This window comes from Heterocephalus glaber, unplaced genomic scaffold (genome assembly GCF_053883595.1).
Source record: "Heterocephalus glaber isolate CG9 unplaced genomic scaffold, H.glaber_assembly_v1.0 deba00001532, whole genome shotgun sequence".
In the NCBI taxonomy this organism is placed as follows: domain Eukaryota; kingdom Metazoa; phylum Chordata; class Mammalia; order Rodentia; family Bathyergidae; genus Heterocephalus; species Heterocephalus glaber.
Genome location: NW_028258330.1, coordinates 1,283,248 through 1,295,190, shown reverse-complemented (window position 1 = coordinate 1,295,190; position 11,943 = coordinate 1,283,248). Strand labels below are relative to the sequence as shown.

The 11,943-nt window shown below is 52.9% G+C and overlaps 1 protein-coding gene across 1 annotated transcript; it reads right to left on the bottom strand.

Annotated features, from left to right (window-relative positions):
- Positions 1 to 1,253: 1,253 nt before the first annotated feature.
- Cst9l (cystatin 9 like) lies at positions 1,254 to 3,553 on the bottom strand. Its single transcript, XM_087188578.1, is given in 4 exon segments — positions 1,254 to 1,763; positions 2,235 to 2,345; positions 2,482 to 2,549; positions 3,226 to 3,553. Coding segments are annotated over 4 exon segments (597 nt in total). The 3' UTR covers positions 1,254 to 1,673.
- Between the last annotated feature and the right edge of the window lie 8,390 nt (positions 3,554 to 11,943).

Here is an 11,943-nt window from a genome sequence, read left to right as displayed (position 1 = left end):
CACCCAACTGACTCCACTATCTGGCTCTGTTGCGTCTCTGAATGCTCTGGGGCCTGGCGTAGAGGGTGGGCAGCCCTGGCGAGTGGTGCCATCTCCCGGCAGGGCAGCCTGTGCCCACATGCACCCCGCCCTGTGGGGCACAGTGAGTGCTGTCTGTAGGGTCCAGGGGTTTTTTTGACTCCATGTGTCCAGCCCAGGTTTCCACAGACATCACCTTCCAGGACTCCCAGAAAGGTACAACCCATGGCTCCAAAACAGTGGGATTTTCCAGTGCTGAGCATGGGAGCTAGGGCCTTCCACATGCGACGGCATTGCTCACCACTGAGTTGCACTCCCAGCCCAGAAGCAGTGGTTCCAAACCTCAGATCTGATCAGAGATACAGAGGGGCCTTTCAGAGGTTTGAGTTTATTTTGAGTTAAGGTAGAAAAAGTGCAAGGGTAATGGTGCTTAGAGAGCAGCCTGTGTGTGTGTGTGTGTGTGTGTGTGTGTGTGTGTGTGTGTATGCGCGTGGAGGTTGGCTGTGTGTGTGAATATGTATGTACAGGCCTGCTACATGTGCCTGAGCATGTGTATACATGCCAGCTGTGTGTGGTAAGCATGTGTACAGGCAGGCTGCATGTACATGAGTGTGTGTGTACAGGCCAGCGGTGTATGTATGAGCATGTATACAGGCCTGTTTGTCTGAGACGGGAGTCATGCCCAGTCCTCCCATATTTCCTGTTCTGGCTGGAGGCATGTGGTTGGCTGAGCAGGTCCATTTGCTGGTACCAGGGAGAAGTCACCTGGGACTCATCCCCAAATGGAGCACCCCAGGGCAGGGAGACCTCAGTGTTTCCCTGTCCTCTAGATGATGGAATATGGCCCCATGGGATGCACAGAATCCACACACGTGGAGAAAACCCTGACTCTGGCTGGAGCCACACAGGTGGCAGGTTGCCCTTGAGTCATGGCTTGGGGTGAGATTAATGCCCAGGCCGTCCTGTCAGGGCTGTAGTCGTGGCCCAAGGGCCAGCCCAGCCACTGCTTGCTGTGTGGTGGTATGGCTGGGATATAGCCAGTTTTCCTGACATACAATGTCTACAACCACGATCAGCACAGGTCAAAGTTGGTGAGGTGAGGCAGACACTAAAGCCTTGGCCTTTGAATCTGCACAGAAAATCCACAGGGATTGCAGGTATGGGAGATGGGGTTTCAGGGATCCTAGTAACCAGTGCAGTGGGTCCCCTAGGGGTAATGGAGTCCCTACCTGTACTGTGGGGTCTGCAGTCCTCTCCGGACTCACTTTGCACAGCAGGTGTTCAGAAGGTCATCGTCACCATGTCTTTGCCCCGTGGGCCATCTATAGGGCCCTGGGGTGACAGGTGCTCAGGGGCACTTTGGCTGTGTCCCTAGAGGTGGCTGAGGAGACAAGGAGGGGAGGACCCCTCTTCAGAGTGCCCAAGAGGGGTCCACCTCCCGGAGCCCCCGACAAGACACAGACAGTCTCTATGAGCAAACTTTAATGAGTCCTCTGCTATGACAGTGGACAAGGAGGAATTTTAAACGCGAGAACAGGAGCCTGCACTTTTGGAAAAAGAGGGAAACAGAAATCTTGGAGCAGCTAGGTCCCGAGGAGCCACATGGGAAGTGCTGGTGTCCCCAGAAGTGAATGGTGAGGCCAGGCTTGGAGGTATCAGTGGGGGCCCTCAGAGCAGTTCTTGTTCAAGAGTTGGAACTCTGTGGTCCAGGGCAGGGTGCTCACGTTGAAGGTGCAGGTGACGATCTGGGAGGTGGCAGAGGGGACAGTGGGTACTCATGGCTCACAGGAGCACAGTGTGCACCTCCATCTCATTGTCCTAACCCTAACACCACCCCTGCCCCTGGGTGCTTTTTACTGCACCCCCAGGAGAAGCCCCAGTCTGTTCCACTCCCGAGATGGGCACACTGAGGCTGAGGTCAGGCCAGGCCCTGCCAGGCTCCTCTCCTGAGGGCAGGACCTGTGGGCATGAGGACCACACAGGCCATTCTCTGCTCCTCCCCAGACCCCAGGGCCCAGGATCACAAATGTGTGCAGGCTGCGTGTCCTACAGAGAGACTGCAGTGTGGCATGGGCAGAACCAGAGCAGAGATTGCGGAAGCCTTGCACCCAGCCTGCTGTCTGGCAGGTCCTCAGTTGCAGGCTTATCTTCCGCCCACCCCACCCCCACCTCAGCACCCACAGCTGGGAGAGCAGGAAGCCAGAACCCTATCTTACATTGCTGGGTTCGGGGCTCTCCTGGAAGCGGCAGTTGTCGAGGTCATCCTGGAACTTCTTGCATTTGGTTCTGCCCAGCTGCAGCGTCATGAAGAATGCCATGTTCACAGTCTGGTGGGGATGGGAAGAGGAAAACCAGACTCACATGGTGCTGCTGTGTGGACTGACAGTGCAGTTGTGCTCGAGTAGGGACAAATCTGAACTCTGCTTCTGTGGGAGCTCCCCAGGGGGGCCTGGATCAGCTCACGGGAGGTGACAGCCAGGGGACCTTCTCCAGGCAGGGGTGATGAGCAGAGGGCAGTGGCTTGGTGAGGCCTGGGAATTCACAGCAGAAACACAGGCTGTGAATGCACCCCCAGCTTGGGTCCACCTTGGTGGAACCCCAGGCTTCCCCGGTAGGCTCTGAGCCCACAGCTGGATTCCCAGGGACAGCAGCACATGCCTGACATCTGTCCACGTGTGCACAGAAGGACTCAGCCCTGAGAGCTGGAGCAGCATCTAGACAGGTCAGTGCAGTCACCTGACCTACAGTAAGAGAAATGCCCCGCCGCCACACCCACTCCACCACAGCTGCTCCAGGACATTTCAGGGTTAAGAAGATGGGCAGAAGGAGTGTACAACGTTAGTTCAGGGACAGGGGAACAGGGCAGAGGGGTTGTGCCCTGAGTGGCAATTGGGGCCGATAGCACCGCCGCTTGTCCTCTTCCTCAGTGCCCTTGGTGCCTCCCATGCATGCTGTTTTTCTAAGAATCCCCATCACCTTATTTCTTTGAAACCCTTCTCAGTGTGCCACTGTGGACACATGCTGTTGGTTCTTTGTCACTCTCTGGCTTCACATCCTTCGTTCTATTCATTTTTGGGTCATTTTCAATCAACTTATGTCATAAAAATTATGCAGATTGAACACTACGTACAGTATGTGGCATTCTAAAATATGTAAATATTTCATAGAAACTAGACTGTCAGCTGCATGGAGCCATGCACGGATGACTGTTGATGATCAAGGCCCTGGGGTAGGAGCACCTGGAGTGTCCCTTGCCGAGCTCGGTGCAGGGGACAGGGATGACGCAGTGTTCTCTCGCCTGCTCCCTCCGGACATTCAGGAGGTGCTCCACCCGGTAGGCATACTCGTCTTTGTGCTCCTGGTTGAATGTGTGCTAGGCGAACTCCATGGTGGGGGGGAAATAGAGTGCCACCTCATTCCAGTCATCCTCCTGCTCCTGCTGGAAATACCAGGCTCCAGTCCCCAGGAGCCAGATGCCCCAGAGAAGCAGCAGGGCAGCCCAGGCCAGCACCCTCCTCCCAGGGGGACGCACCATGGTGTCCTTGCCTTTCCCGGCAGCTCCTCCAAATCTGCAGGCTCAGGGCCAGCCCACAATCTCTTCTGCTCGGGCACGAGCTCCTCCCTGGCCTCTCTGTGTTACACTGTGTCTCTTCCCACCTGAACTCTCTCAGCCAAAGCTGCTCACTCACCACCTGGGATGGGAGGGGGATGAGTCGCCCCCCAAGCAGGGAAGGCTGCAGAGAGAGGACCAGGGTGGGGACCCAGGGTGCCCAACCTGAGGCGGAGCCCAGTCCCTCCCTGGTATCTGCTGCCTCCTGACTGGGGAGTAGCTGGGAGGAATGTGCACCCCGAGAGACCAGCTCCCCAAGGCCTGCAGCTGCCTGTGGACCAGCTCCTGGTTAGTTCAGACCCCAGGCTGGAGTCAGGCAGCGGCCTCCACAGCCACCTCCAGAGGGGCCACTGTGTCCCCAGAACAGGCAGGGAGGCACTGTGGCTCCAGCAGAGTGTGAAAGACAATTCCAGTTCTTTTAAGACCTAACATCCAATTTTGGGAGAATGTGTTGCATAAAAATAAAAGTTGGATGGAGAGGGCTGGGGATTTAGCTCAGTGGTTTCACCGCCTGCTGCGCAAGCTCAAGGACTCGAGTTCGATCCCTGGTATCCAAAAAAAAAAAAAGTTGGATGGAGAGATCTAAACTCTATTGTATGTGACAAATTATTTATTTGTATGAATACATAAAACACGAAGTCTTGTAATTTGTTTTGAATTTCAAATACATTTTATGTTTTATTTCAGAATTGTTTTACTTTATTAGTACACATGTGTAGGACATTTCTTTTACATTCTTTGGATTTTTTTTTTTTCTTTGAGACAGGTCTTGCTGTGTAGTTCAGGCTGGCCTTGAACTTATGGCAGTCCTTTTGCCTCAGGCTCCTCAGTGCTGGAATTACAGGCCTGCACCACCATGCCCTTCTTTTACATTCTTTGTTGCACAAGCCTTTGAATCACCCTCGGGATGGTCACAGCTTTGACTTGGCTGTTGCTCTCTGCTGTCCCCACCAGCGATGCCAGCTTAGGGTCCCCTGAGGTCTTTCATGAGTGTGTGTCCAGCCCTGGGCACACCATGCCACCCACACTCCCTGGCACATGTAGGAGCTTTTCAAAGCCCTACCCTCTCAGCACCCCTCCTCAGGCTTCCTCTGTGGACTTGGGGCATCTATATCTGCCCCACCTGACACCTCCGATGGACCAGGGCATTGCCGCAGGCCTCTGGGCTTTGCTGACCAAAGCCAGCTGTCCAGCCTGGCCTCAGTAAGATTTGGGGATCTCACAGGGCCTGAATAGCCACCCTTCTCTAAGGACGAGGTCCATGTGCTCTAATGGTCCCAGTGGCCACACAGTGGTGCAGGATTCTGTGTTTTCAGCCACAGAGTCCGTGAGCGCAGAGGCAGAACACTGAGACACCACTGAGTGTCCTGGAGACCTCAGCTGTTTCCCTTTGTTGACCTTTGGCCACTCACCTTCACCCTTTGACTCTCATGTTTCTTCGGCAGGATGGACTTCTGCAACCCGATACCTCATTCCTCCAGTGTCCCTTCCTCAAGTCACTTTATTTTTCACAGTAATCCTTGACTTTTTCCTCAAGGAAATTATTTGCTTCAAATAATGTTTTTGATAGAGACCTGGATTTTTAACACAACAAAGCTGAAGAAATGTAACAACAAGCAATCAATGTTTCTGAGTGACAAAGGATGGCTTCAATAGCGCTTGGTCTAAAAGCCAAGGACGCACCTGTGGCCGCATCCATTTGCACCATCACCTCTGCTGTCATCCCTTTATTCTACGGATCAGTTCTCATGGTCACTTCCCAACAGGTTGGACAAAGGTGGGCACCAGGGTACGGGTCTCCATCTTCCTGCCATCTCCCCACTAGACTTGGCGTCCAGGAGGTGACAGAGTTGTTGGGAAAATGCCAATTTGGACCATTTTTCTCTCTTACCACACAGAATGAACTATTGTTGTGCTCCAGAAGAAGGAACAAAGCAATGTGACAGTTCTCTTCCTGAACAATGGGGCTCCTCACTGCTGGGCAGGGTGGTGAGAGGATGAGTGGGGCTGTGCCTGTCTCAGCTGCTGGGCAGAACGAGATGCAGAAAGGAGCCTGATCTCACAGGTGTCCGGGGGACGAGGCTGTACAGTAAATAATGTGACACTCTCATGGACCAGGGGCTGCCGAGACCTTGACTGAATCTCCAAGACTGGGCTTGGGGCGCTGTTCCTGGGAAAAAGCAGAAAGTAACAATGTTGGTGTTTGTGGCCCACACTCTCCCTTCCCAGGCATCCCTGTGCCTTGGTGTCTTAGAAGCAGCCACAGATCCTGCTTATTCCAATGAACTGCACTGGGCTGGAGACACCTCTGCCCCCCCCCCCACCGCCCCAGCCCAGCTGGAAACGGTGAACCAGAGGGCGTGACCTATGTAGGTGCAGAAGGTCTTCCAGGAATGTATCACAGAGGAATAAATAACAGGATGTCTACACTGGCATCCATTTATCTGTCCATCTACCTTTTATTCTTGTGCAACACATTCTCCAAAAATTGGGAGCAAATTAATGGCATAAAAGAACCTGAATTGTCTTTCATACTCCATGGGTCAGAATCCAGGTGGATCAGCTGGGAACCCCCTGCTCAGGTCCCTTGTGAGCCTGGGGTGAGAGACTGGGCTTTGCCTCTAAGAAGGGACACAACAAGGACATTGTGGGCACATTGTAAAACCAGTGCACTCAGGAACACATGATGAAATAGATCTTATACAAGATGTTATAAATTCTACTTGTGACTCTTTTGTTTGGTTGTTTTTGTTTTTTGAGGCAGGGTCTCCCTTTGTAGTTCAGGCTGGCCCTGAACTCACTATGTAGCCCAGGCTGGCCTTGAACTCAGTGATCCTCCTGGCTCAGCCTCCTGAGTGCGTGGATGACAGGCGTGTGCCACCATGCCCGGCTAAATGTTATAAATTCTGATGTAGTCGCGAGACCCTCATGAGAACTGAGAAGAGAAAGGAAGAAATGGAAGAGACAGGAAAAACAACATTGGTGATTATCTTAGGCACTTTCCTTGTCACTGAGACACAATACCTGACACTCTCAACTTGAAGGAGGAGAGGTTTATTTTGGCTCATGGTTTTTCCAGGTTATAGTCCATGGTTGGCCAGCTCCAAGGTAGAAACAGCATGGTGGAAGGGCCTGGTGTAGGAGTGCTACTCAGGTCATGGCAGTCAGGAAGCAGAGCAAGGAGGGAGGAGCCGGAAGGAGATACACCCTTCCAGGTCACACCTCTAGTGGTCCCTCCACTTCTTCCAACCAGACTCTGCCTCCTGAGGTCAGCTATAGCACCCCATAATCCATCCACCTTCCAAAAGTCCTGCGTCTGAACACAAGAGGTCGTAGGGTAAGCAAGATACAAACCACTGCAGTGACTGAGAAGCAAGTACAGCAGGGACAGTTGAGGGAGGGTCAGGAAAGCGAACTAGACAAGGAGGTGGCGAGGAGCACAGCAAGCTCTGGGGCCTCGAAGGTGGCCCTGGGTGTCAGGGGAACTCTGCCTGCAGAGAGAGAACCCAGGCCCAGGGCTGTGTCACCACTGAGGAACCTCGGGAGCCCAGAGGGAGGGTGTGGGGCCTGAGGTGGGATGGGTAAGCCTGTGTGCAGCATTTGGGGTCCCAGAGGCTGGTGGGTTGTAGACATGAATCATAGCCTACAAGAGGGACGGTGACTGTGTGGAAGGTAGCTGGCAACCTGACTCAGTGACAGAGCATGGAGAAGCAGCTGGTGATGGGCCAGGAGTTGGGCTTAGGCTGTGAGGAGGAGGTGGGAGTGTGGATGTCTGTCCTTCTCTTTGAATGGGGTGACTCTGACACACTCAATGCCTTGATGGTGGTTTGAGCTCTGAGCTGAGAGGGGCTCGTGATACCAGGGACCAGTGGGTGGGCCCAGCTACCTCCCCCCGGAATCTCCAGGATCTCCCCAGTTAGTCTCTGGAGGGGTTTAGCTTCCTCTGGGTCCCCCATGTGCTCTGCCTTTCTCCTGGATTGAGGATGTATTTTCCGACATCCAGCTCAGCTGCCCTGTGTGTCCCATCTTCAGAAGGATGGAGGTGCACACAGATTCCTGGGTTTTGCCTCATTCCTGTGAGATCTCCCTACACCTCAGGTAGGACAGATGAAGCTGTGTAAGGAGCAAGCCCTGCTCAGCTGCCAGCCAGCAAGGCTGATTGATGCCCTTGAGTCCAGCCAGCCAGGTAGCTCTCCCTGCCATGCCAGCTGCTCTGTGGGTATGGAGGCCTTCCTTCCTCTACAAATGGTCCCAGGGTTCCTTTACCCCAGGTTCCTGCTAGAAGAGACAGGGAGAGAGCACAGAGCCCCTGCCCTGCTGTCACCATCCTGGGCTTTCAAAGTTACCATTCCACCCACAGTGCCCTAGCTGGAATGCAGCCACATGATCCCAGCCCAGTTGCATGAACAGAGACTAGGGTGGAGCCAGACTGCCATTCTGTCCTCACTGGAGGTGCCAGCCAGGAGGCCAGAGCAGGGGCTGAGACACCTTCCTTCTCTTTACCATCAGGCAAGTTGTTCTTACTCCTCCCCTGAGGCAGTGTGCACCCTAGAAACCATTCTCCTGTCGCCCCTGGTGCCCTTCAGGCCTCTGAGCCCTCACCAGGGTGACTCTGTTTTGCACTGGCCACTGTTTAGCTGTCCATGGCCCCCAGAACTGAGCCTCTGGGCCTGCTGTGGCACAAGGACACAGCTACCATGCTAGATAGTGTTGAGACTGGTGCAGCAGCCAATGAGGCAGAGCTGGGAGTGGGGCACTCACATTTCCCAAGCCCCCTTCTTGCTTTTGCTCCTGCATTTGCTATTTTAATTACATCCCACAAAAACAGTAGCTTAGCAAAGAGGGGCGGTGCTGCAGCCTGTGAGTCATCCACTACCCTGTAAGAAAAACTCATTCCTTCACGGCAGGACTGGCCCAGTCCTCCTTTGCGATGCAGCCCCTCTCAGTTGGAAGTGACCATCTCTTCCGAGTCTCCCTGGACACCCACAGAACAGCTTCAGGACAAGCTGTCTCCTGCTGTGGTTCTGTCTGTGCCAGCCCTGTGAGAGCTTCAGAACCTGGGCTATTCTGAGGGAGGTGCCGGGGCTGACATGATTCTCTTCCTGGGAGAGGTCACAAATGCAGACCCCTGGCCCTGCCCACCTCACCTGGCCTCTAACATCCTGGAGACTCTTGTCTCTCTGGAGTTTATCAGAGCAGCAGAGAGAGGCTGAAGATGAGTTCATGGGGGACAAGTGTAAGTCTGAAGTTGGGAGACATACAGGATGCCAGTCACCCTGTCCTTCCCAATGACAGTGGGTGGCCCTTGGCCCTGACCTCTCCACCCTTCAAGGTGTGATGTTCTGCTCATAGGCCCTACTGGTGCTGCCTGAGTGAGTCCTGTGCTCACTGTGGGAGGTGTAGGAGCTGGAGGGGACCTGGCAGTCTGGTGCTTTCCAGGCGTTGGGCACAGGGCAACCGAGAGGGTCTCTTCATACCAGAGATTGGCAGCTATAGCCCAGGCCCAACCAGCTGATGCCCACTGGCACCAGAAAGTCCTAGTGGGGTACAGGAACTAGCACTTCTCCACAGGGTCTGTGGAACTTGTGAGGTGGTTGAAAAAGAGGGCATCCACTTCCCAGGGGAGAACACCTACGGTCTGCCTAATAGAAAGACTGTGCTGACCGGTCTGGGGGACTCAGGCCAGGGCTATGCAGTCTCTGGATTAACTGTGCACCTCAGATATTGACTGTGTGTCCTGGGCTCCTTCTGCCAAGGGAGGGAGACCCAAGGCTAGGCTATGCTGGGCACTGGTGCCAGGCCCACTCCGGAGAGCGAGGCCACCAGACTGGGAGGATGGGAAAGTGGTGCATACCAGCTGCAATAGCAGCGGCCTCCTGGAAGACACTGGGCCTGTCTTTCTTGTGCACCCTGGATGCACCCTGGATGGGGGACAGGCATGATGAAGTAAGGAAGAAATACATTGTCAGTACATAGAGGAAAAATCTGGGGAGGAGGAAGGGAATTTAGTTTCAAAAGATTAATATGTTACTTCCATTAGAAAAATGCAATATATCCATCCCCAGTACAAAACAAAGAAAGAAAGAAAATGTGATACAGGGTGGGGGATGTAGCTCAGCAGCACCGTGCCTACCTTGCAAGTGTAAGGTCCTGAGTTCGATCCCCAGTACTGGAAAAAAAAAGAAAAAAGAGAAAATGTAATGCTTTTTTTTTCATTTTGGATTGAATTAATTCCTTGAGATTGGTACAAATTATACCTGTGTCTTGGACAAATACATATATGTACATACATATATATTTGCTGTTATCTTACCCTGGTTAAAGACGCATGCTATATTTGCAGCATAACATGCTCTGTTGAGTTCCCTATTAACTTATTTTGTGTACTACAGATTCTCTGTTGATAAACTCTACTGCTCAGATGGGAAAGGTACTTTGGCAGTTGCAAGTCGGTTACGGTCTATAATATTATTGAAATAGAATCATGAATGCAAACATCATCTGCTGCAATCCTTTCTTTGGAAAAGTCTTGGATCAGTGTCATCCAAGTTCTGGTGCCACAGTGAAGCCTTTGGTCTTGATTTTGCCCTGCAGGGGCTTCTCTCTGGGGTCTGCAGCGAGGTGCTATAGAGGTCAAGTTCTCATGCGCCTGGCCTGGTAAATGAAGCTGTCAGCTTCATTGATAACACAATCAGTGGTGCTGCAGACAGGAAAACGTGGTGTGCTCGGGATGCCTATCACTGGGCACAGATGTGGAAGTGGCCCTGGGCTCCCTTCCAGGCACACCACCTCCTCTCTCTCTCCTTGAAGCTGACTCTTACTAGTGTTGCTATGCTCCTGCCTCACCTCCATGCACCTCAGACACTGTACAACCTTGTCACCTGGAAGAGCATCCACAGCCCCAGACATTTGCAGTGGTACCAAGTTCAGCTCCTATCTGTTCCTCTGCCCTTGGGCAGAAATTATTCACTGTGGAAGACTGGCTATTTTTATTGAGTGAGTCTCGGGCTCTATAAAGAACAATCTCTCCATTGTGAGCCTTAGTTCTCTGCAACTGGACAGAGAGATGGGAGGGCCACGTTCTATGAACAGCAAGATTTCATCAGTTAGGATCCTGTTCCGAGTGACAGAAAACCATGCACAGTCTGTCTTAAGCAACAGAGGAAATGTATTGACTCGAATATCTTAAAATAATCTAGGGCAGCCCAGCTGTACATCTGGCTGGTTTCCCGGGCTCCAGCAGTGTTACCGAGGAGCAGTGTCTCAATCTCACTCTCTTCGAGTCAACTCCGATCATTGCAAGGTGGCTGCCTCAGATTATGTCCTTCTTGGTTCATGGCCAGAGGAGAAAAAAGAGACTTCATTGTGTGTGCACTGGGTTATCAGGGCCTGTCCCAGACAGCTTCATCGTCAGGCAGGCACATAGACACAGACAAAGACTCACACTCTCTCACTCTCCCACACACACACACACACACACACACACACACACACACAGAGGCAGAGGCTCCCTATGTCCTGAGAGAGGTGAAGTGACAGTCCTGCCAAGAGCTGAGAAGTGCCTAAGGGGGTTTTTTCCTACTTCAAAGAGCAAGTTGGCCTGGCACCATTTGTGTCATGGATGCTGAGAGGAGACGTGAGAGTCTGGGATCAGACTGCCCCAGTGGCCCCCAAGAGAGTGGCCCTCAAGGAGGTGCTAGAAGGACTCACAGGAGGAGGATGGAGTTGGACTCACAGCTATGATTTATTTTGGTGAAAGAGACAAAGTGAAATCGGCAAAGGGAGGAGGCGCCTGGAATGAGGTGTCGGGGGCAGCACACATTTCCCAGAGTCGTCACGCCACAAAGGCAGGCAGGACACACTTAATTCCTCCAGCAGTGAGCTGTGACAGCACTGTGAGTTGCGGCCATCCAGGAAGCTCGTGAGGGCCTCAGAGCCGAGTGTTCTCACCGGGGTCCTGATCGTGCAAGCACCTGTCACATGTCCAGTCTCCCAAGAGAAAACAGGAGTCCCAGTCTGGACACTTTAGGCACAGTGAGCCATTATTATCAATTTGGGAGATGATGGAAACCTCCCCAAATTCCAAGTCCGCATTGCCAAACAGGAGTGGACCTTTTTGGCAGACGTTTCTGAGGATGCCAGCCAGACCTGCCACCTGAGCTCCTGTCTGCACAACAAACTCTCTCCAAGCATTCACTGCAAGCCAGCTTATGGTTGTCATTTTCAAATCATTTGGCCATATTCCTCGAGCCCCAGGACTGAAAGCATGGGGGATTAGGTAGATGCTGTCACACATTGGGATCTTAGGAAGTGAC